Below are 26,450 nucleotides of genomic sequence, written 5' to 3' on the forward strand. Positions count from 1 at the left end.
TTTTATGTTTGGACTCTCCTTTCATTTGGACTTTGTGTAACCTGAAAGTGGAGGAGCTTTTTGTTTGGCTTAAGGGCTAAACTACCCATTCACTATCCATGAGAAGGTAGACTCCCGATTAACAAGGAAACTAAGATATGGCAAGATGTACACTACAAAGGTGTAAAGAATGGGATGAAAAATGTTGCAATGTCATTGTGTGGTGATAATATGCCCTCACCTCAATTAAAGTGTTCAGTTTTGGACTAAAAGAAATATAGCAAAAATAGGAGTCCAGAGATGGGCAAAAAAAAACATTTAGAGGCATGAAAAGTTTCATCTGAGAAGAGATTGAAAAGAGAACTATTAAATTTAGACAAGGGAAGAATAAGGGGCAACTTGATAAAAGTATGTGAAATAATAAATAACTCAGGAAATATGTGAACAAGATGATACCTAGTGAAACTGAAAGACATTTAAAACTGATATTAAAAATGAATTGCTACTTTTACACAATGTATAAGTAACCTGTGCAACTCACTGCCACCGTATATTATTGATGTCAAGAGCTTAATAGGATTTTTAAAAGGATTAGAAATGTATTTACATAATGGCAAGATCCACAGTTATAGGATTTTTTTATTAAGCGATATAAAATCTCAGGAAATATGCCAACGACTATCTGAGGGGTTAGGAAGAAAATTCTCATATAAGCAGGTTGTTGAATAGTTGTCTGAGCTTTAATGCACTTCCTCTGAAGCATATGGAATGGATCACTATTAGACACAGAATACTAAACTAGATGAACTGTTCATTCCCTGATTCTTTGTTCCCATAGAAATTTCTAATGTTTGTTCTCTGCCCAGAGACATGAGTGATTTTATGTTTTGGAAGGTTTGAAGAAAATCTATTAATCTTTTTGATTTTCCAAATGTGAAGAAGGTATTTTCATAATTTAGGGGGAAAAATCAGATGCTATGAAGTGTTTGTACAATTAATATAATTTATTCAAAACTTGCCATGGACTTAATGTACAACAAAGACCAAGTTTCTTTCATGTGTTCAAAGACAGGTGATTAGAAATAACAAAATGTTCCTGCATTTATACTGAACTTTTAATGTCACTTCAGTTGTGTATATGAGGGCATCGGGGAATTGCACAGTGAAATAGTATGTACACCAACTAGGGTGGTCCCCTGTGCTTTTGTGAGACTGTTCAATTTTAATCTTGACTATTCAAGATCTATCTTGTTTGCAAATACACACGGATTTGGTAGCAAGAAAATGTCCAGTCTAGCTTGTCACCAGCTCTGAAGGGCTTGGGATTGCAGTCCTAAAGCATGCATCCATCAATTTGTGATCAAAAGATTGCTAATTGAAATGTGTGGATATCCCATAGCAACAGTTGTTGAACTCTCCTGGCTGCATAATGCCTTCTCATCCTACCTACCTCTTGAGTGACAGATGTCCAGTTCAACTACCACCCAGTTATAAGTGTAACCTGGGAAGGGGGTATATTTCACTATGCAACAGTAAAGTACAACTGCAACATTGTTTGAAATTTTAAGTCCTGATTGAGCAACATCTTTAAGCACATGTTGTTCTGATGGATTTAAGTACATGCTTCAATGTTTTGCTAAGCCAGGGCCTTGTGCAACAACTATAATAAGCAAAGTGAACATGATACATTGAAGTATTAAAGTTTGTACTATATGTAAGCTCTTTGAGGCAGGGACTGTCTTTTTGTTCTGTGTTTGTACGGCACCTAGCACAGTGGGGTCCTGGTTCATGATTGTGCTCCTACATGATATACCACATTACAAATAATAAAATACAGTAATGCCAACTGCAGAGCAGAATTATACTAGCAATGGGAGTAATAATTTTGAGTATCTTCTCCTTAGAGTAGGAGTGTAAAATTTAAATCACTGCACTGCGTCAGCACGGAGTGGTGGTGGTTTTGTTTGGGTTTGTCTCCACCGTTCTGCTGTGATTTCAAATAATTCCTGAATTTACTACATCTGAAACTGATCTAGAATCAATTTATTTTAGCAAGTAAAATACATGATTGGTATTCACAGACATTTGATCAAATATCCTTAACTCTTATACAGAGCTACATGTGTAACTTTTCATACATGAGAGTTAAATACAACGTGATAGATTTTGATGATGCCATTTCTCAGAGTTTTTATCTGTACTTTTGTGTTGAATTATAGTGTGTGATCATTGTGTTGATCATTTGTTAGGAAATATTTTGTGACTATTTCTAGTCTGAAATAGGGCCATGTCAATTAGATTTTGTGAATACCTTAAGTAAGTCCTCTTGGCATCACACTCTTCTTTTAAAATAAATCCATGTTTTGTATATTTATCCTTGCAGGTTAGATAACTTAAAGGATTTAAGATGATACTGTGCCACATAAACCCCATATTTATTTATATGCGTATAAAATGTGGTCTTTATTTGGGGGGAAAGGATTATTAATTCTGTACTTGAGTAACCGTATAGTCCCACTCCAAGACAAAGAAAAAAAAATGCTGTATATCCTCATTAATTCTCACTTCACTAATCTTCAGTCACAATAATTTAGTCTTATTGTGCCTCATAAGAAAGATTTAAAAGTTGAGTGCTACAGAATCACTTAAACAAATTTATTCTACATTATGTATATGCTAGTATACTGTGAAGTACAAGTATAAAATTAAACTTGTCAAAATAAATGAATAAAGTACATTACAGTATGGTAGTTTTTTAATCATGTCTTCTTACTTGGTGATTTGCAAATGTTGCAGTTTGTGACTGTAACAGTCTTTTGTATGAAAATCTGTTTGAGATTGTGTTATTACCCGGTTAATAATGCTATGTCCTCTATTACCAGATAGACTTGATCTGAAAGGTGTTTTTTGTCCCTCACTGCTATGAATGGATCACCTGGTAGTCAGTGCCAATTAATAAGGTTCTACTGTACTTCAAGTTAAAAACTATTTGCTATGTTACATTATTATTTATTTTATTTATTTTGAGATTAGTTATATTTTTAACTAATTGTGGTGCTGTTGTAAATGTGGGGACAGGGGAATAGTGGAAATAATTTTAATTTGTGTCATCTTACTAAATAATGAGACTCCTTGATTAAGATATATCCTGGAGGTTCCACTTAGCCTGTAATTATGGTTTATATTCTTGAACATCATTAATATTTTCTGTTGTGCAGAAATTGTAACTAGCACATATTCAGTTAAATGTACCTATAATTTTTTTTATCAATTGTTCACACAGACAGCTCTTTTTCCTTTTTAGGAATCTGGGTAAAAATGGCTTATCTAACAGTAGCATTTTATTGGATAAATGTCCACCTCCACGACCACCGCCTCCACCGTACCCTCCCTTGCCAAAGGACAAGTTGAATCCACCTACACCTAGTATTTATGTAAGTATCAGCCGATTGTTAGGAATAAATCAGTTAGGGCTTTTTGTAGCTATTCAGCCAACTTTTTAATTTAGTTAAGTATTGAAACAAAATATCTTATTCAGAGCTAAATTTTTTCTGCAGGGATGCAACATGTGAAAAGGCAGAATTTTGACCCCAAAGAGAATCTTGTGATCTTTTAAAACATATATATGTAGGAAGTGATTCAAACTGAGAATTCCAGTGTGATTACTAAATTGAAATGAAAACATATTGGGGATGCTTTTAAAATGTTTAGTACTACAAGTACTGATTTAAAAAGGCAGACAGTTCATGAGACATAACTCTCATTAATAATAATTCAAATGGATTTATAAAATATTTTAAGTTGTATTTGCATGGGATTACTCAAATGGTTATATAAGCAGATAACTACACTTAACTCTTCTGCCAGTATGCATCAAAATACAGTAAAGAACATCAGTTAAAGTTTCAATATCAATATTATAGCAAAAGGTAAAATATAAGGAAGAAGCTGAGGTGTGAAAAACTTTAGTGAGAGATTTCCTTACTCATGCCTACTTTCTGGTATAGCAGTATATTCTGACATCAGAATCAAGCAGGGTCCTGGATTCTCTGTAAAGCCAAGTTCCTTGGTCATGGAGGAGTAACTTACACTCTTACAGCATCTCCATGGTTTCTAGTCACATAGTAAAATTGACGTTTTCTCTGGAGATGTGACCTATACTGACCCCTAGAGGCAAAATATTGAAAGATTGGCAACAGGAGAAAAACTAGATGTAACTTAAAACCTAATTAAGCATTTTAAAAAACTGACTAAAATCAATTGTTCTTGTTAATGGTAGGCAAAATGTAGATGGTATTTCTGTTTTAGTTAGGCAGTTTCTTTTTAACATTATCTAAAGGATTATCTTTTAACTTTTGAAAATATTGTAGTCTAACATAAGATAATATTGTCTTACTCTAAAAAGAATTTGATAGATTTGGAGATCGTACAATACAGGGCAAAAATAATTGTGTCAATCTTAGTTATTAAAATATATATTATAGAAATTAAATATGTTCTTTGGGGAGGAACAAGACATTAAGGAAGGAGCTCTGCTGAGCTAAAAATATTGAAGAGACGCTATAGACAATACATGTTACTAGATTTTTGGATCTATTGTCAAATACAGAAATAAACTGCAGCAATACTGAGCTTAGAAAAATCTTTCACCAAAGAAGTCTGGGTAGAATTTCTGCAAGGGAGTAAATTATAATAAGTAATTTAATTTCAAAAGGAGTGAAACCAGTATTTAATGAGAAAATATTGTATAATGTAACTGCTAATTCACAGGAGTGCATGAAAATGGATAGGATTCCTGACCTCCTACTGTTTTATTATTTGTTATTTTACTAATTAAAAGTCTAAAGTCCCCTGAGCCCTAATACTTCTTTGTAATTTGCAGTTGGAAAATAAACGTGATGCTTTCTTTCCACCTTTACATCAATTTTGTACAAATCCAAACAACCCTGTTACTGTAATACGTGGCCTTGCTGGAGCTCTTAAATTAGGTAAGTTTGTTTTATACCAAAAAGAAAAGTACAGAGTAGACTTTTCTTTTTAAAGGAATATATGTATGTAGGAAAGTTTGGGGGAATCTGAAGAATTCACAAAAGTCAGTTTTATTTCCTTAATAATCATGTTTGTATAACCTGAAATTAAGGTAATATGTATTCTACAAACTAAGCAGTATTTCTCTGGTACTTTCAAAAGAACTTAACATCCATCAGCTCCCATTGACTTTAGTCAAGCAGGTACCTAACCATCTATTTCAAAACCTAACATGAGGTTTCTATCTTTGAAACTGTTGGCCCACATTGTTTTGTGCCTCAGTTTTCCTATATTTTAGATGGGGGATGATAATAATCACCTGCATTGGTAAAGCATTTTGAGATCTATGGATTCAAATTTTTGTACTCGATAGTATGCTTATTATTGAATAGAAGTATTTTTGCAGAGGCCAGGATTTGTTCAAAACACACATTTTCAGCAATAGTAAATTTAGTCATACCTGTTACTAAATTATATTTACTTTGTCTGTTAATATATATGTCCTTTTCTCAGAAACACATTCTCAGGCAGCATAATCTCTTCTAGGCTTTTACAATCATTTGCAGAAAAGGCTTTTTACTATATGAATATTTAATGTGTAACCTAAATAAACTGGACTATATTTATCATATCTGAGAAATTACATATTTCCTTTTCAGGTAAAATATCAAGTGTTGTATTTTGTCAGAGACTTTTAATTTGCTTTAAATATATTCATCTCTGGCTTCCCAATGTATAATTTAATCTTTTAGTTACACTGAACCATCATGTATGAACTGTATTCATATTCTTTAGATCTAGGACTCTTCTCTACTAAAACTTTAGTAGAAGCAAATAATGAACACATAGTAGAGGTGAGGACACAATTACTTCAACCAGCAGATGAAAACTGGGACCCCACTGGAACAAAGAAAATCTGGCGCTGCGAAAGCAGTAGATCTCATACTACAATAGCTAAATATGCACAGTACCAGGCCTCCTCATTCCAGGAATCATTAAGGGTAAGTACATCTTTACTTTTTTTATGTATAGTTTCTAAAGAACACACTAATTCTGCAACCAGCTTGCCCTCAGGAACAACTTCCACACAAAACAAAATCATATCATGTTTTAAGGAGTCCTTTCCATCAGTTGATATGGGGAAGAAGGGAATTCCCATTAATGCTAAAGGCACAGTTAAACACCTAAATTCCCTGTGAATGGATGAGGAAATAGACCACACAGTGTTCCTCACAAAGACCTTTAGTTTCTTTAGTGTAAGACTATTAGTTATCACTTTCACATTCGTTTAAAATTATTAACTTAAACTGATACATAATGATATCTAAACTCAGATTTAAAAGTTGTCGACCCTTTAAAAATACATTTAAAAATTTTAAAAGAACTTAGAAAAAGTATTTTTACATACTATTTCTCAATTTCCAACTGAAATGGACTTTGAAATAAAATTCATTTATTCAGAGTAGAGTGATATAATATTTATGTGCTGCTTTTTAGAAGCCCACACGCACTGTTTTCCTTCAACTCAAGTATTTGATACAGTAGAAATAATGTTACAGTTTCAGAGATGTGGCTGTTAGTTTTCCATATTACGTAATGGTGTTCTGTGTTTGCTATTATGTAATTGCCCCTATATTTGGGAACTCCTCAGGTTCTAAAATTAATATTTTTTTATTATAAAAAAGTTGTTTCACATACCTAAAGTGAAGTGTTCATGCTTTTTTCAAATATATTTTTGCCAACCTTGTCTAATGTAAAAAAAGGTTTGCTAGTTTTTGTGGCCCCAGATTCTAGTGGTGATCACATCCCTGGAATTAATTTGGGAACTCCTGAAAGCTCCGTATAGATATGATACTAGATACATGAAAATACTAATCCAAATAGAGCAAAGGGTGCAAGTTATTTCTGACCAGCTCTGTCTTAGAAGAGGTTGGGAAGCAGCAATAGTGCAGGGAGCTGAGGGTTGGTATTTTCACTCTAAGCACAAGGGAATTGGTGGTGGGGTTGAGGTGACAAGAATAGGAGAACTAAGTTTAGAACTTGCGCTACGGACAGGGGAGAAACAAGAACTTTGAGAGCAGATTTGAAGCGGCAATATGTGGTAAGAGATCCAAGTCTTGATCTTTAGTTGCAAGAAAGTGGAGAGGACTAATCATGGGCTGTGAGGAAAGCAGAAGAAGAAATCAAGAATATTCTGGAGGGGTGGAGGGGCATATATTGGGGGATCTTGATGGCACCTGGATTGGGCTGATCAGGGACACAAATGGGATTTTTCTAGATCTGCAATGGTGATTGGGGAAATGGGATATCCACTGAAGATTTCCGGCTGCTGTTTGGGGAAGTGAGCGAGCATTGTATTCTTCCAGATCATTCCAACGCTGTTGGAAGGTGGGGGCTGCCAGAAGCCTTAAGCCCCACTGGTTCTCAGGGCCATAAGGTAAGGTAGAAAGGGGTCAGAGGATGGGCTGGAACCTTATGCAGAGAGTGGGGTTTGGGGAGGTGTGTGGCTGGAGCCCTGGTTATTGTCAAGGGAAGAATATAGAAATATGCAAGGTATGTGAGGTCGGGCTGCTGGGTCAAACCAATGTTTCTCTCAGTAGGGAAGGAGGGGAGTGAATGTAAAAGTGCGTGCATAATTTGCTTTCAATAAATTTTAAAATATAGCTATAATATATTAATGATCACAACTATTAAGTTTGTCAAAGTATAGCTGTATCAAAACTTTAAGGACTAGAAGGAAAAGAATGCATATAGGCTTCCAGAGCGGCGAATATTTGATAATGCACATGAACTAGCATATTACAAGAGGTCAGCAGGCAAGCCTCTAATAAGTTACTATTGGCAAAGAAATGTAAAATATACATATACAGGTTAAAATGATTTTCATACATTTCCTTTTCCTCTTTTGTGGAAGTCGACAAAAATGCTATTCCTATCTCATTCTTACCCCCCACTTCCCTATTGTCTTCAAAGCAAGCGCTGGACCAGCTCCAGAGCAGTGCTAAAACAGTATTTGGGTTTTAAAAATTCAATTTTTTTTTTTAATAATGAGTTTATAAATATTAGTCATCCTTAGTCATTTGAGGATATTTTTCCTGTCTTTTAAGAGAGATAAATTTTGAGGCCTAATGAAGATAACAGTGTTTCTTTAGGGTGGATTTATGTGCTCCTTGTAACCAAACATAACCCTGATCTTTCACAATGAAGCATTTGTGACTGACGTAGGACATTAGAAACATTATACTGCAGAGCCCATCTATTGTTCAGTGCTGAGTTGTGTTATATTTGTGGTCACGAGAGACTTTTTTCAATGGAGTTTGACTATTAAAAATACATCCAGTATTTTCCTAAAGAAGTTTTAACTCTAAAAATTGTCCATATAAAAATAATAGATGCCAAGGTTTTCATATTTCATTTGGTTTGAGATTAAATGTGTTAATACTATATGATAAAATGAAAGGAAATTTCACATTCTTGTTTTGCAGGAGGAAAATGAGAAAAAGAGTCACCACAAGGACCACTCAGATAATGAATCCACATCTTCTGATAAGTGAGTGAGATATAAATAGTTTACTGCTATAGTTTCTGTTCCAAAGGATATATTACATATGTTTTTATAATTTTTACAGCTCTGGGAGGAGGACAAAAGGACCTTTCAAAACAATCAAGTTTGGGACCAACATTGACCTTTCTGATGACAAAAAGTGAGTCTCTCTGCAATTTGTACATTTCTCTAGTTATAAATAAACTTGAGCCAACATACCCACCCTTATTATTTAGCTAGAGAGTTTCCTATTTTATTTCTTCACATCTAAGTTCCGGTAGCTCATTTTATTTTTTTGTTATTTAATAAAAATATGTGTACTGTATCTCTGTCATTTTCTGATCTGGATTTGGATTTGACATCCAGTTAATCTTAGGCTATGTTCAGACTGACGGTGGCAAAATCGCAGCCACCAGATCGATCTTTCTTGATTGATTGAGCGGTCAGTGAGACCTGCTCAATCGATCAGGAAAGTCGACTGAGTAAATCCACCCCTTCAAGTAGCGTAACGTTGAGCGTTCCCGTCGGCTCGGCGCAGTGAGAACAGCACGCAGAAGGGAAGCAGAGCAGTCGACATCAGTTATGCAAACTACTCTGCGTAGTTTGCGTAACTCCCGTAGACTGCCGCCGAATCACGCGGTAAGTGTGAACCAGCCCTTATTGTTGCTGATCTTGTCACTGGCTATGTAATAGTTGCTTCTGCAGTTTAAAAGAAATAAGTGTTTTTCTTGAAACAGCAGCAACACCATATTGCCGTACAGGAAACCTATATCTCTACAAAGTGTTAGAATTCCCAATCTCTAAACTAATTGAAGCCAAATGCTTATACAGTTAAATTCTTGGTGTTTTGAGGCAGGTAGATGCCAGTTGCAAAAGTTGTATAATACTAAACAGAAACAAATTCATGGTGTGATAGTGAAAGTGCTCTTAAGAGTTGCGCTGTGTATTTTTCCTAGACACAGCTTGAAGGAAAGTCAGATTTTATCATAAGACCTGGAGGCCTCTCAATATACTTTCCCTACTTACAACTACAAATCAGAGCAGCCTAACCGAAGGGAAAACAAACTTTAGAAGTAAAACAGCTTGTGTAGACCAGCACTCACCTTTTCTATACAAAAACATCCCTTCACATATTTCCTAGTCCATGTCATTCTGTGTATAAAAGTGAATTCCAGTCTTTTGTTCCCTCAACTTACTTGTTTTCAAGGATTTCACACAATATGCATTAAGATTTTAAAAATGCACTTCCAGAAGACTTGACTTCATCGTCTCTCCTTACTCTCCTTTCTTAGCAAAGCATTCTGATGGAAATCTTGTATTTTAAGAGACTATGTACACATTTCAGGAGGAAGGAAAGTAATTTGCTTCTATGTCTTTTAGTATAGTACTGATTGATACTCAGACATTGAGCCCCGATAGAGAGACTAGTATTCACAGGGTAAGGGGACTGGGACTGGAATGAGAAGTCTTGAGGAGTGGAGACTGGGACTGGGACAAGGAACCAGGGGTAGTGAAGAGACAGGACTGAGAGAGTGACAGAATGGAGGGAACAGGGTAGAAGGAGTCAAACTTTGGGGAAACAGGCAAAAGATTCTGCGTCCCTAGAGCATACACCCTTCCAGATCTTGGAATGGAACCCAAGAACCCTGAATCTCACCTTTCCTCTGCTGTCACCAAATATCTGTGAAATCCATTGGCAAAGTGTCTCATCGCCCCATGTAGAGGATAACAACATACTGTTGCTTATCAGTTACTCCATTAGCCCAAGTGGCAGAGGTCTATATGGTGGATCTAAAAGTTCCAACCCTACTGATTAATCATGTGAGTGTCAATACAATGCCAAATGTTGGAATTTTTTTTGTTTTGCTTTTTTTAAAAACCTACAGGCACAAAACATATATTAAAAGATTATTATTAAAAGATATTATTTAGATTGCAGGGTCAAGCACTCAAAAGTTAGGAAACATGGTCCCCTTGTGCATATGTCCAAAGTCTGTATATCATGATTACATACTGGTTTTTTCCACAGGACTTTTCTCATTCAACATTTCCTAACTTCTGAGTGCTTGAATTTAAAACCTTAATATTTTTTTAAAAATAGATATGTGTGTGAGGTATTCACCTTTCATGCCCATCAACTTCTCCTCCCATTTTCTCTCATAAGCTTAATGTTCACTCCTTGGGCTCTACTCTTGCATCCCTATTCCTATCTCCTATACTCCACCTTGTCTTCACACTTCTTCCTGCTCCCACTGGAATTGCTTCTCTCCAGGAAATTCATCCTCATCCATGGCCTACCTCTTCCCCTGACTACCTTTTTGTACTCACTTAAAAGATGGCTCTTTTCTGATGAGTCAGAATCTGTTGCTGCTCTCTCCTTCAGTAGGCTCTCCTTTAGATCCCGCATCCTGGACTTGTAGGCTATAGCAATAGTTTTGGGCTTCAATTCTTGCTCTAACCCAGTGGTTCCCAACCTTTTTGGCTTGAGGGCCACATATATCATTTTTACAACCCTGAAGGGCCACCAGTCTATCAACTCATAAAAAATGTATTGAAGTATACACCACTACAAATCACTACATATTTAAAGTTAACATTTTGATGCTGCTGTGCTCATTTTTACATTCGCTATTTTACACCTACAAATTTCTCACAGTATGTCACACACTCACAGACAAAGCACTAGTGGAGATGAATGACTGTCACTATACACTGAAGAACATGGCCTAGCAGCTAAGTCACGGTGGGTGGCCTGCTAAGTGCAGGCCAAACCGGAAGGCACTGATTTTTAGAGTTCTGCCCCTCCTCAAGCATGGTGGGTCCTGGCTGCACTGCCAGCAGCCCCTTGCCACCCTCCACTACAGCTAGACGGAGGCTGCCTCCTTGCTGATCTCCCATCCCCCTGACTGTAGCAGGAAAACTGCACGTGTCCTGTAGCCCCCTGTTCTCCAACTGGGTCTCTAGGCAGTGGCTCCCTTCTGCAGCCAGGGGGACAGGAGATCAGTGCTCCCCTCCCTCTGGCTCCAGCACGTAGGGACCCAGGCGGAATGCTTTGCCATACTCCCTGCTACAGCCAGAGGGAGGAGAGCACTGATCTCCCATCCTCTTGGCTTCAGCAAAGAGCCTGCATTGGTCTTGTAGCCCCGTGGCAACACACTCTGCCTGGGCCCTTAGATACTGACTCCCTTCAGCAGCCAGTGAGAGGGGAGTGGCGGGCTACACTGAAAGAGCCTCCGGGCCACTTTTGGCCCCTGGGCCACAGTCTGGGAACCACTGCTCTAACCAATATTTTTCATCTTTGAAGGCCATTCAATTTTGATTTTTCTACACCTTTTTTTACAGGTAACTATTAACTATAGACCCTCTAGTTCGTCTTCGAGTGATGTCCCTATGGGTACTCTACTGTAGGTGTGTCAGTGCCTCCTGCTTCTAGGATTGGAGATCTTCATCAGCAGTGCCTGTTGTACCACACATGTGCACCTCCCACCTTGCGCTGTGTGCAGGATATACATATAGCACTGTGCAGTCCAACCACTCCCAGTTCCTTCTCTGCTGCTTTTGGTCTGGGATGGAATCCACTAGCAGACCCCTTTTTTCCTATTTCCTTTTAAATAGTGCCTTACCTGATAGTGTAGTTAGTTCTTCTTCTATATATAAAAAAATTTATAACGTTATTATTTTATCTTTACAGCTCTTCTCATAGCTTAGGTTTCCATTTTTCCCACTTTCCACCATTCCTGACCGGGAAGCCTGTCCCTTTACCCTTATGCTTGGTTCTCCTGGGTTTAAGAGGTGTCTTTTGTGCTGAACCACCTTCTCAATAGCAGACTGCCACCCACTGTGTATACACTGTATGGGAGAAAAACTTGTCCTTCAAAAGTGTTCCCACAGCTTCAACCTAAAACCAAGAGCCCGGAAAAATAGGGACATTAGGTTAAAACTTCTACTCATGGAAAAATCTCTTCGTCTGGCGCAGCTTCCCATCTCTGGGGACCGAGACAACCTGTTTGTGATAGCTACAGCACTGACACCATTTCTGGCACCAGTGACTCTGTCACCACCAACCAAGTCATTGGCACTATCAAAATTGTCGGCACCAACCATGCCACTGGCACTGACCAAGCCATTGAAATTGCAGTTTTCAGCACTGAAAATGTCTTCCACACTGGCCAAATATTTGGCACCAGTCAAGTCATTGGCACCGGCCAAGTCTCTACTGCCATCTTCCAACTTACTCCCTCTCTTTTGCACTGTGCACTGCCAAACTGTACAAATGATGTGTCCCCCGTCGTCGTCGTCGTCGTCCCCCCCCGCCCCCCCAGTAACACCTCCTCTCACAATATTCCTTTCTCACTTCTTCAAGGATGGCACCTTCCTTCCCCAGTGACACTGAAGAGGAGGATTCCATTGCACTAGCTTATCCTTGATACCATCACACTACCCCTACCCCTCAGTCATGGCAGGGACCTCCATGGATACAACCTCATGCGCCACTTCCACCAAACTGGCCATATTGGGTTCCTTGGGCCATGTACAGGGTGCAATTCAGGAACCTTCCCAAAGAGCAAACATGGAGACCTACGCCTCTCCATTCTCCACCGGCATCTTGATGTCAGGAAGTCGAACTGACACAGGTACCAACTGAGGAGGAAAAACAGAAAGAAGAGCAAGAAGACATAGCTCCCCCAACTCTACATTTTTTCTCCTCCGCACCTGAGGAGACAATTATGCCTCCACCCCCTACCAGAGGCTAAAAAAGAACAATTCCTGCCTTTGATATGAGGACATCTCCTAGCCTGGATGGCCCTACAAGCCTCATGAGACTCTACAGATACTGCAGCTCGATCCATTGCGACTTCTGTGGTTATGAGATGAGCATCCTGGCTCCACATCTCAGGATTTCCTAAGGAGGTACAAACCACAATCAAGGATTTTACCATTTGAGGGCCAGAGCGCATAGATAACTCTCTGCACTCCCTTAAAGACTCCTAGCTACACTTCACTTCCTTGGGATTTACACACCAGCATCAAAGAGGTGCTCAGGCAAGTACCAACTCCCCCTATGATCCTGAATGCTGGAATACACCACTAAGTGGCACTACGACACTCAACATTGTTGGCAAAGGCCTCCAAATAAGTGCAGAGAGCCCACTCCTCAAAATGCTACCTCTCACACACCAGCATCAAAACAACAATTTTGAAGGTGTGGTCAACGCCTGAAAAAGCCTTACCTTAATCCAGTCATCCCACCAACAGTTTGGTGACAGGCTAGCTCTGTTTTTCCCATCTTGGACTCTCATCACCTCGGACAAGTGAGTTCTAGAGATAGGCAGGAAAGGATACTCCATCCCCTTCCTATCTATTCTGCCTCGCCACCCTCCACCCTTCCCTGTTCAGGGACCCCTCTCTCAAGACTATTCTACATGAAGAAATAAGTCATCTTCTCCAACTGGGAGCCACAGAACAGGTCCCTCCCTGGCACATGGGATGGGGTTTCTACTCCCACTATTTTCTGATTCAGAAGAAGTCCAGTGGCTGGCGTTCCATTCTAGATCTTCACAATCTAAACACATTAGTCAAACTGCAATGTTTTAAGATGGTTATCCTCTCCACTATTATCCCAGCACTGGAACAGGGAGGCTAGTTCTTGGCCCTCAACATCCTAGACTCATACTTTCATATTACAATACACTCTGCCCACAGGCTATTCCTCTGATTTGTCGTGGGGCGACAACCACTACCAGTACAAGGTACTGCCTTTTGGACTGTCCACGGCACCTTAGGTGTTTTCCAAAGTCTTGGCGGTAGTCGCCGCCTACCTAAGGAAACAAGGAGTCATCGTCTTTCCATATTTGGACTGTCTTCTCAAGGCGCCATCCAAAACCGATGCTCTCCAAGCCATTCACATAAGTGGATGTGTTCATAAAGCTAGGCCTCCTTGTGAACTTAGAAAATCCACTTTAAGGCCAGTGCAACAACTGGAACTTATCAGCACATAGTTAGATGCTGTACAGGTCAGAGCCTTCCTACCACTGTACAGATTCATGGCTATAACGTATCTGGTATCCGTCACACAGGTCAGTCCCCAGATCTCTGCACAAATGTGCCTCCAGCTTCTAGGCCACATGGCTGCAGCCACGTTTGCGGTCAGGAACACAAGGCTGCACATTACACTGTCTTCAGCCATGGCTCCAGACCATATACCTCTCCCACAAACACAGCATTCATAAACTTTTATCCATGGCAAGCCGAGTCAAGGATTCACTACTGTAATGGACACTCCACACCAATCTCTGCATTGTAATTCCCTTCCTACAACCATCACCGAGTACCTCCTTCGTCGGCTGGGGAGCACATCTACATGAACACACACAGTGCAGGGCAGATAGTCGCCTACCAAATCCCTCTTACACATCCACATCCTAGAGCTATAAGTGGTCTGCAATGCCTGCCAATGTCTTTTACCCCTTCTCAAACATCATACCACAAGAGTGATGATGGACCATCTCGCCTGCATCTATTATATCCACAGGCAGGATGGAACAAGGTCCCACTCTTTGTGTTCGGAGGCTATTAAACTATGGAATTGGTGTATCCAGAGCAACATCTCCATTTCAGCTGCTACCTTCTGGGACACTAGAACACCAGCCCAGATGCACTGAGCAGGACATTCTCACATGATCACGAGTGGGAGCCGGATATGCATATACTTTAACCCATATTCAACAGATGAGGACACCCCACAATAGATCTCTTTGCCATTCAACACAACACCCATTGCCCACAGTTCTGTTCCAGAGCAGGACTGGATTGCAGATCGCCACTCCTGATTGCAGACCCCTGGATTGCAGATCGCCACTGGATTGAGACACACCACTCTTTTACACCTTCTCTCTCCTGTTCCAAGTACTTTGCAAAATACAGGCGGACTGATCTCAGGTCATATTAATAACCCCAACATGGCCACAACAGGTCCAGTATACTTACCTTCTATGCATGATAGTATGCTGACTGATCACTCTCACCCAACGCTATGGCTCCTTTCACAGGATATAGGACGCATTCTCCGCCTCAAGGCTTGGTGCCTTCATGGTTCCGGGATCCTGAAATAAACTGCTTAGAAGCAATCAAACAGATACTTTTGAGTAGCTGGCATAACACCACCAGAAGCATTTACATTAATAAATGGACTAGATTTCGCTGCTGGTGTGCCTCACACCAGATGGATGCAGCACACGCTCTACTGCCATTTATACTTGATTACATTCTACGACTTAAATCATCAGGATTGGCCAATAGCTCTATTAGGTTACAACTGGAGGCAATTACTACCTTTCACTCCTCCATTGACGGCCACTCTGTCTTCACACACGTGCTCATGAAACGCTTCTTGATAGGTATTCAGAATCTCTATCCTTGTATATAAGATCTGACCCTAGTTTAGTTTAGTCCTGTGTTCTCTGACAAGGCCCCCATTTGAACCGATGGCAACCTGTTCTTATGTATACGTATCAGTGGAAGACTGCCTTTCTCGTTGCCATCACCTCTGCTAGACAGGTAGGCGAAATCGCAGCCCTTATGACATAACCACCATACATAGTGTTTTATAAGGACAAAGTTACATTACACCCATACCCAAGATTCTTACCTAAGATCCCATCTTTTCATCTCAACCAACCGATACACCTCCCTTGCTTCTTTCCAACGCCTCAAATAATCAACAAGATGCAGCTCTATGCATCCTAGATGTGAGGCACACGTTAGCCTTCTACTTAGACCGGACTAGATCCTTCCAGAAATCACCACCATTATTCCCTTTCACCACAGAAAGATACAAAGGCACTGCTGTGTCTAAACAACGCCTCTCTAAGTGGATCTCACAGTGTATACACTTATCTTACAAACTCCATGATAGACAGCCTCCTACCTCAATCAGAATACATTCCACGCCATTGTTATCTACCTCGATTGCCTTTCTTAATAATGTCACCACTGATGACATTTGTAAGGCAGCCAGATGGGCATCATCAAATACCTTCTCCCTGCACTATGCTATTACGCATAATGCTACAACGGACACTATCCTTCGACATGCAGTCCTATCCTCAGCATTACATGTTGCTCCACAGCCCCAGCCTTCGAGCTAAGGGCTCTGATTTATAATAATCTACAGTGGAGCACCCCTAGGGCCATCACTCGAAGAAAAAATTACTCACCCTGTGCAGTAATTGAGGTTATTTGATATGTGTCCCCCTACGGGTGCTCCACTACCTGCCCTCCTCCCCTTGCTTTGGAGCCAAACACACATAAGCTCTGCAGCAGAGAAGGAACGGACTGCACAGCACTATATGTACGTCCTGCCCACAGCACAAGGGGAGGAGGTGCGCATGTGCTGTCCTATGGGCACTACTGATGAACATCTCCAATCCCAGGCGCAGGGAATGCTGCTGCACCAACAGTGGAGCACCCATTGGGGGACACATCTCAAAGCACCTCAGTTACTTCACAGGGTGAATAACCTTCTCTTCTCCTTGTCACAGTTAAAATCAACTGTATTCCCCCATTATGGTACAGCAAAAGATAATCTCAGGCTACTGGTTCTCCTGTCTGTCAGACCTCTCGCATGGAAAGACATGTCTCATTCCCTTCTAACAGGATATCTCCATGCTGAACAGTTCCATCTGCCTTCACTGTGTTGTTCCTAGCATAAACAGACTGCCCAAGAAAGCATGCTTGCTTGCTCTTTGGAGATGGTTAACAGAGTAACTGCCCCACAGATAGTTGCCATACAGCTCTTTTTTTGCAAGCCTATTTTATTCTTAAAGTAAAAGCACTACAGAGAAAACAAATTAAAATAATAAAAGAACCTACACACATGCTATTAAGTTTACCAGAGATCACCTCAACCCTAATATAGGCTGTGGCAGGAACAGTCCTTCAGTACCCCCATTTAGGGGGTTTCCTTGTGGTTTCAAGTTGATCACACCTTAAGCTCAGCACAAGCATGCAGTCTTATGGAGCATCAGTAGGCATAGTCCTTCCAACTCTTCCCTGAGGATTGGGGGTCTCTGGATCAGGGTTCCTGTCTGTTCGCTGGATCGGGAAAAAGGCCCTGAACCTGTTTTAAATCAGGTTGTTTATCCAAAAATATTTTCGCCTGTTGGTCCTGGAGAATCCAGTTTGAGCTAATACAAGCCAGCCTCTCCAGTGCATGGCTTAAAAGAGTTGAAAAACAAAGGAATTACATTAGCATCCCCCTCCTCCTGTAGGAGTTGTATACAATTCTACAATACATACATAACTGCCTTTTTAGCCCCTGGCCCCCCGTTAGGTGTTAAATCTAATTCAATAACGTTTAAACTTAATTCAGTAAAGTTTATTTTAATTCCATGAAGTTTGTCCATGATATTGTCAGTCTGTCACGCACGCTCTCCCTTATTAATGTTTCCTGAATGAATGCTTGACTCTCTTGTCTCTCAGCTTATCCCCTTATCCTCGTCCAAAGAGATTTCAGTTTTCACACAAACAAATTGTCTGATTCGTCTCATATTTCCTTTCAGTAATCTCTTAATTTAATTGTCTACTCTTGACTCAGTCTCCCACTAACAGTCTGTTCTTCTCTTCACTTGGTCTTTTACTAACCACTACACTTACTGATTTTTCCTTCTGAAATCTTTGTTTGGCCATTTGCATTCCTTCAGCATCATTCACACTTCCACATTCTCTTATCACTTCTTTCATTATTTTCACTTCAATAACGGCTGACTTCTTTGTTGTTCTTAGCCCTTTTTTTTTTCTTCCTACCTTGCTCCATTTTGTCAGTACTATTGTATCCACTTTCAACTCCACCCTTTCCTTTATTTATCCTTACCCTTCACTCTAGTTTCATTCCATTGCCTCTCTAATCCCCAGTCTTTCCCACCGCATTTGCTTAAATGTGTTCCTGAGCTACTGAACACCTTAGGAGAAAGCCTCAGGAAGACACCAGTTCCCTCCAGTTTAACTTTGTTCTCTCCTCTCTCACTTGCCTCCTTTCCCTTCTAAACAGCTTTATTTCTCTGACAAAGCTGTCAAGCACAGAGGACTGGGAAAGCTCTCTAAGGGATAGTCTGCATTTAAAACTTACAGCAGCACGACTGTGCCACTGTAAGGGCACTTGTGTAGCTGTGTTATGTCAATGAGAGAGAGCTCTCCCACCGACATAATAAAACCACCTAAACAAGTGGTGGTAGCAGTGTTGGCGGGAGAGCATCTCCACTGACATAGTGCTGTCCACACAAGCGCTTATGCCAGCAAAACTTATGTCACTCGGGGATGTTTTTTCATACCCCTGAGAGACAAAAGTTTTGCTGGCATAAGTGCTAGTGCACACAAGGCCTTAGTTGAAAACTTACAGCCCCGAGAGGAAGAATAGAGAAGAAAATACCAACTACAGAATGTACTCTGCAGAACTAGTTTCTTCTTTCTTTTTATCCTCATTACAAAATGAGACTGGGAACTCTTTCCACATAAGTGGAAAGAAGCCCTTTTACAATTCTGGGTTTCCTCTGTGTCCATGAGAAGTCAACAGTGCAGAGCACTGCAGCTTTTTGTAGAAGTGAATGAGGAACTGTCTAATAGTAATTTGTTGTTCTTTTTAATCTGTGTTAATGAGTGTTTTTCTAGACTGAAATGGGAAATTGTATTTAATGGCTAAAACAAAATATGCATATAAAAAAAGACAGGGGAGAAGGGACTGTGCATGGAAATGTGGAAGGGCTGTTGGGCTGAAGGCAGAGGTTGAGGACTCCAAAAATTATAAAGGCCGGTCTCCAGCCTGTAGGCAAGTCAGTCCAGGTTAAGTTTCTCTTCCTGTTAGAGGTGTGCATACTCGGAAGTGGCACCAACAGACCCATCAGAGCGCCCAGTACCACTCTCACCAGCCAGGGCAGCACCGGCAGCGCCAGTAAAAATCTATCATGCTCATAAGAAGCACAGCCATGGGCACAAGGACGGATCCCTGAGAGGGACCACCTCCAAGCGTAGCACTACCTCCCAAATCCGTGAAAGGCTGGACAAGAAGTTACACGTAGTCTAAGCAGCTTCACCATCAAAGAAACCCAAAGCAGAGTGTAAGTACAAGCATCATTGGAGCAACAGGAATTATCTTCTGCCTCAGCCACCAAAGCACCACCAGAATAACTGCCCACTCCGCCGGATCCATCTGATCTCTGATGCCCAGTACAATGTATGATATCATGCGCACCCAGCCGACTATCTCCCCTCACGCCATCAGCAGAACTGCTTCTGCCCCTTCTGAGCTCTCTAATGTAGCACGGATCACCTGGGATAGTGCAACCTCCATCACTGGTGGACAAGTCACTGCTTCTTTACCAACTGTTGAGCCCACAACCTCGAACGTCATCACAGGTCCCACCTGCACTGCCGGCTCCACCCATCCCAAAGGCACCACCATTCCCAGACCAGCCATCAAACCCGGAATGGTCCTTAGAACCTGGTCCAGCATTATCACTGACACCCTCCATAGTCCTCAGCCACAGTATTTTAGATACGCATCAGCGTATGCACCGCCTGTGCAGTAGTGGTTCCGATACCCTCACGGACTACCAGTGCAATCAGACCCTATCATGGCCATGGAGCACTGCAGCCTCCATTTGACCACCCTTAGCCAGAATACACAGACCCTTCATTGGTTTATGAAGAGCCACGAGATACAGACAGGCCCCCGGTACCATTGGCATAGCTGGAACTGCTGATTCCAACCAGAGCATTGTTGTCACCAGATGAAGCACTCATCCTTCCTGCCCTTTCCGCACCTGATGACTAAGGTCAGTACCAAGATCTCATGCATTGCATGGCAAGGGCCCTCAGGCTTCCAGCCGAGGATGTACAAGACCCCCAGGATGAATTCCTGGACATCCTGCAACTGGCGGGCCCCTCAAGCACAGCACTCCCTATTCACAGCTCACTCCTCCAACTGGCCCAGGCAGTCTAGTACGTCCCTGTGTCATGCAGCCCAGCACCTCAGTAAACAGAGAGGTGCTATTTTGTTCTGGCCAAGAGCACTGATTTCTTTTTTACACACCCTCCACCCTATTCTCTTGTGCAAACAGCAGTGCAACGCACTGGGCAACAACATTTTAGGAGCATTCCTCCAGATCGAGCTGCCAAGAAGCTTGACTTAGTTGACTGAAAAGTCTATTCTTCAGCAGGCCTGCAATTCTGCATCTTCAACTACCAAGCCATACTGGCAAAGTATGATTTCAAATCGTACTCTAAACTAGTGGAGTTCCAAGCCACACTTCCAGAGGCTAAACAAGTCCCTCATTGAGGAATGTAAATTGGTGGCCAAAGTCTCTACCGAAGCAGCTATAGATGCTATGGATATGGCATCATGCTCCCTGGCATCTGGGGTGGTTCTTCACAGGGACTCTTGACTCCAGACATTGGGTTTCCCTAAGGAAGTTCAAACCACACTTGAGGACCTCCCTTTCAACGATCAAAAACTTTTCAGTGACAAGACCGAGAGTCTGCACTCACTAAAAGACTCTTGAGCCACACCTCAGTCCTTGGGCCTCTATACTCCCACTCCTACCCGCCATCAAAATCGGGCTTCCTTCTGACCCTGACACCCCACCCCACCCCAGCCCACCTACAACTGTACCCCCCATGCCAGCAAGAACTGCCTTGCTCCACCAGCGTTCCCAATGACCCAGTTTTTCTGCTGCCTCCACATCTACTTCCTCCACCTTTCCACAGTGCCCCTCCAAACAACCCTTTTGAGTCTTACCCCAAAAACTGAGAACCCCTTCCCATTCCTCCTCTGGCATCCCCAATTGTCTTTGGGGGCCGTCTTGCTCTCTTTGCATTCAATTGGAGCAAGATTACCATTGATTGAGGGGTATTAGATATCATACACCAGGGATACCTCATAGAGTTCCTTGTCACCCTCCCTAGTGCAGTCATGCAGACCCATCACAACTATACCTTCTCCAGAAGGAGGCACGCACCTCCTTCCAAAAAGGTACCATAAAATGGATCCCACGCCACTATCATGGCCATGGCTTCTACTCCCCCTATTTCATTTTATCAAAAAAAGGAGAGGGCTTTTGCCCCATTCTGGATCTATGGGTATGGAACCGGTTTATCTGTAAATTCTGTTTCTTAATGGTCACTCTTCCCCAAATCATTCCCTCCCTTTTCTTTGGGGCTTGGTTTGCGGCTCTTGATATGAAGGATGCATACTTCCACGTGGACATCCATCCCACCCACCTCAAATTCCTTTGCTTCATGGTGGGACACTCCCATTATCATTCTGTATCCTCCCTTTTCGGATTGCCGCTGCCCCCCAGGTATTCACAAAGGTCTTCACAGTAGTTGCAGCCTATATGTGATGCCTGGCCCACTCCTTGTTTCTATACCTGGACAACTGGCTCCTAGTGGCATCATCCCACAAACGCCTCCTCATTACTATTCAAACACTATGGAACCCCCTCATCAGTCTGGGCATCTGTATCAATGAAGAAAAATCTATCCTCGTATCTACCAGAGAATAATCTTTATCAGAGCACGCTTGACCCTATTGTGGGATGGACCTTCCTTCCAAGGGGCCACTTTGCCATTCTCACCTCCCTCATTACAAGGCTACAGAGTTGTCCCCGCACACTTCTCCATCACCACCTTTAACTTCCGGGACACATGCACCTCTGCAGTTCACGAGATGCTTTCAACAGTGGCTTCACTCAGTGTATGACCCACAGAAGGACCATCTCAACAAATGGGCCCTCCTCCCACCGTCAGTGGTAACTTTCCTTTCATGGTGGTGTGACTAGTCCAAGGTCATGACAGGCAGCCCCTTCAGTCCTCCTGCGCCCCATACCACTCTCACCATGGACACCTCCCTCATGGGCTGGGGCACCCACAAACAGGGCCACATGGCCCAAGGCCTCTGGTCCCCCAGAGAAGCAAGGATGCACGTCAGCTTCCTAGAGTTACGAGTAGTTCAGCGCACCTGTCAAGCACTTTTTCCTCTCATCCACTCCAGACATGTGGAACTTCTCTCTGACAATATGACAGTGGTCATATACATAAACAAACAAGGTGGAGCCAGATCTCCAACCCTCTGTCAGGAGGCAGGCAGTCTGTGGAACTGGTGCTTACGTCACAACGTCACCAAGCAGCCCATCTACCAGATACAGACAACAACCTGGCGTACACTCAGCCTCTCTTTTCTTCTCCATCAAGAATGGGAGTTTCATGACTCCACTCTTCATTCCATGTTCCGTTAGTGGGGCACACTGCGCTGGGATATGTTTGCGACAGCTATCAACCACAAGCTTCCCCTCTTCTGCTCCAGAGGTGCCCTAAGGCAAGGCTCTCAAGGGGATGCCCTTCTCCTCCCCTGGACACTGGAACTATGCTATGCCTTCCCATCATGCCGCTCCTCCGACAAGTACTCTGCAAAGTGAAACATGGCCAAGTGGTCATCATCCTCATAGCCCCCTTCTGGCTGTGCCAGTATTGGTTTACTGATCTTCACCTTTCAATCTGCCCTCCGAACCGTCTCCCCCCTCTCCTGAATCTCCTCACACAACAATGGGGCCAGATCTGACACCCCAGCCTGGACCCTCTTCACCTCATGGCCTGGCATTTGGATGGGGCTCGTGCATAGACAATGTGTGCTCCATTCCTATGCGACATGGCCTCACAAATAGGTGATGCCCAGCCACCAGGGCATGCTACCAAGCCATATGGAGACACTTCACGGAGTGGACATCCAAACACCATCACTCCATTGACAACTTGTCCATACTGACCATCTTTGACAATCTGCTTAAGCTTCGCCTTTCAGGCCTTGCCCACTCCTCCATTCAAGTTCACCTGTCGGCACTCAAAAGCACCTTCCTCTTGCCTACAGATGGCTTCTCTGCCTTCAGCCAGCCAACCAATGTTGAATTCCTCTAAGGTCTCCTCAACACCTTCCCTACGGTCAGAAAACCTACTCCTCCTCGGGATCTTAACCTCGTCTTTTCACTCTCACTAGACCCCCCTCTTGAGCCCTTAGCCACTTGCTCCTTTACCCACCTATCCATGAAGGTGATCTTTTTAGTGGCCATCATCTTTGCCTGATGAGTCAGCAAACTGGCAGCCATGGTGGCAGACCCACTCTTTACTGTGTTTTACAGGGACAAAGTCTCCCTACAACTCCATCCCAAATTTCTCCCCAAGGTGGCCTCATCATTCCACCTCAATCAAGTCATCCATCTCCCAGCCTTTTACCCTAAACCGCACACCTCAACCCAGGGAGTGCACAGTACATTCCCTTGACATCCATCATGCTGCGATGGCATTTTATCTCCAATGCACACCCGCTCTTTCCGAGCCTCATCCAGACTTTCTCACTATAGCAGAACACTGCCGAAGCTGTGCCCTCTCTTCCCAATGCCTCTCTAAATGGCTGTCCCACTGCATCACGGAGTGTTACTCCCTTTCCCAAGTCTCTCCACCACCTGGCATTACTGCACTCCGCAAAAATGCAAGCCACCATGTCAGCCCTCCTCACAGACGTCCCGTGGCAGGACATCTGTAAAGCAGCAACGTGGTCCTCCATTCACACTTTCACCGCTTGCTGCACCATAACCCAGTCAGCAGCAGTGGATGCGGCAGTTGGCTGCGCAGTCCTGCAAACTCTCACTTCTAGTGAGCCCTCCCTCCCACCTCCAAATTGAATACTGCCCGCTACACTACCCCATATGGAATCCACATAGAGACCAGCACTTGAAGAAGAAGGAAAGGGTACTTTACTGTAACTGAGGGTTCTTTGAGAGGTGTGGTCCCTATCTGAATTCCAATCTCACCCCCCATCTCCTTTGCTATAGGTTTTGTGCCTGTTGGTAAGAGGGAACTGAGGGGGCATTGACCAGTATGGTATCATAAGACCTCGGATGCATCACATGGCCAACGCACACATGGGTCGATGGAAACTACTCTAAACAGTTCTGGTGCATGGCATGCATGCGCACCCACGTATGGAATCCAAATGGGAAGAACCATCAGTTACAGGCAGTAACATTTCTTTCTAAAATCTTGAAGGACATAGTAACCAGAAACAATCAGTTCAATTTATTAACTACATCCAGATAATACTTCCTTTGCATTTAAAACTAACTGATTCATTAAACAAAACAGGGTTTTGATAACCTTATTTTTGTTCTTACGTATCCAGACACATTTAAGATATTTTATTTACTAGTAATTAAGAAATGTCATTTACCATTTTCTAACTTAAAAAAGGTAAAATTAAAAATCTGAGTAAGTAAATGTTAAGCAGTATAATTGCTTAAATAAATGTGCATAATAAGGTGTATCCTCCTGATTAGTAAAAAGAAGTACCAAATTATACCAACCACTGAGGATCAATCTTTCTTTAGGAAAATAACTAAAAAGTACAAATGCAAACCAAAATTTAAATCACTTCAATTTAAATTAGCGCCTACCTGTAAACTTCTCTGTCCAAGTTATTGATAACTCTTTTTTCAAAAATAAAATTGACAACCAGGAAGAGCGCTCTTCATCCCTCTCCCTCCTTTGTTGTTGCGATGGCATTTTACAAACAGAACAACACAGATCTCTGCCCCAAAGAGATTAAATTGGAGGTCTACCTATCTTTCTCTGACTTTTTGACACCCCCCCCCCTTCCTTTTTGTTTTTTTTTCATCTCCATTTTCCTCATATTTAATCACTCTTCCTTCTGGTTTTCTCTTCCTTGTGTCTACAAACAAAGCTTGAAAATATAACCACTGCCTACTTGCCAGACTGAAATATATTAGTATCCTAGGCCATGATCCCTCCCTGCAGTTATGAGAAACCTGGATAATATAAGAAAATTTTATATTTAAAGAGCAGATATTTCTCGGGAGTGAGGCTAAAAGGTAGAATGGAGAAATTATGAAAAACATACTTATCAAAAATCTAACCAGCACTCTCCTCTCTCTAGACATTCCCCATTGGTGCAATGTCTAGCTAGGCTGCATATTTCCGGAACAGGTCTGCTTTTTGGGTTTCCTCTCTGACTTGAGCCCAAAAGCCTAGATTTCCTTGTGGTTGCCTGCCTGCCTCTCATTGGTCAGGTGTCCCCAATGCTTGAGTCTGAAGGCCTCTGCTTTTTGCTGAACGAGACTTAGGGTATATCTACACTGCAATTTAAAAACCTGTGGTTGACCTGTGCCAGCTGACTCTGGCTCATGGGGCTCAGGCTAAGGGACTGTTGAATTGTGCGTGTAGACATTTGGGTTCAGACTGGAGCCCAGTTATAGGACCCTGCAAGGTGGGAGTATCTCAGAGCTCAGGCTGCAGCCTGAATCAGAAGGTCTACACCGCTATTAAAAAGCACCTTAGCCCAAGCCCTGCAAGCCCAAGTCAACTGGCACAGGCCAGCCACAAGTGTCTAATTACACTTTAGACATACCCTTAGCTGCTGATCAAGTTCTATCTGCAGCTTGTGTCTGATGTCCCCACCCTCACTGATGTTCAGGACCCCTCACTGACTGTCTGTCTGTCTGTCTTTGCTCTGCTGGATTGATGATCCTGTCTTGCTGTTGAAAGCTCCTGAAAGCCCCAGCCTCCTGCTAATTGGGTTCCCACATCTCCATCTCCTCCTCCCTCCTCCCCCCCCCCCCCAGCCATCTGGCTGCTCCTCCAGGTGACTGGATACTTCTCTTCATCTGTTACCACTGTAATACCTGCAATCTGTAAGCCAATCCTGATGGTCCTGGTCTTCTGCTGGTTGGTTCACCAAGTGATTAGGAGGCTGCCCTTTGGCTTGGGTCATGAAGACCTCAGGCTCACCCTGTGCTCTGATGCACTGTTCTGGTCTGCCTGGTCTCAGCTCTGTTCTGTG

At 42.3% G+C, this 26,450-nt stretch overlaps 1 protein-coding gene across 3 annotated transcripts in view; it reads left to right on the forward strand.

The window, feature by feature from the left end:
• Positions 1-26,450, forward strand: part of KDM6A (lysine demethylase 6A) — a 291,991-nt gene that overhangs the window by 241,781 nt on the left and 23,760 nt on the right. For 2 of the 3 annotated variants that reach the window (XM_067545157.1, XM_067545159.1), the window contains 5 exons: positions 3,284-3,413; positions 4,862-4,967; positions 5,803-6,008; positions 8,493-8,557; positions 8,637-8,711. In XM_067545157.1, coding sequence (XP_067401258.1) covers positions 3,284-3,413; positions 4,862-4,967; positions 5,803-6,008; positions 8,493-8,557; positions 8,637-8,711 — 582 coding nt within the window. Of the gene's footprint in view, positions 1-3,283; positions 3,414-4,861; positions 4,968-5,802; positions 6,009-7,285; positions 7,445-8,492; positions 8,558-8,636; positions 8,712-26,450 lie in introns of all 3 variants that reach the window. The other variant, XM_067545160.1, reaches the window with a different exon arrangement.

Source organism: Emydura macquarii, unplaced genomic scaffold, assembly GCF_026122565.2.
Source record: "Emydura macquarii macquarii isolate MOO-44397 ecotype Brisbane River unplaced genomic scaffold, CSIRO-AGI_Emac_v2 contig_1043, whole genome shotgun sequence".
Lineage (NCBI taxonomy): Eukaryota > Metazoa > Chordata > Testudines > Chelidae > Emydura > Emydura macquarii.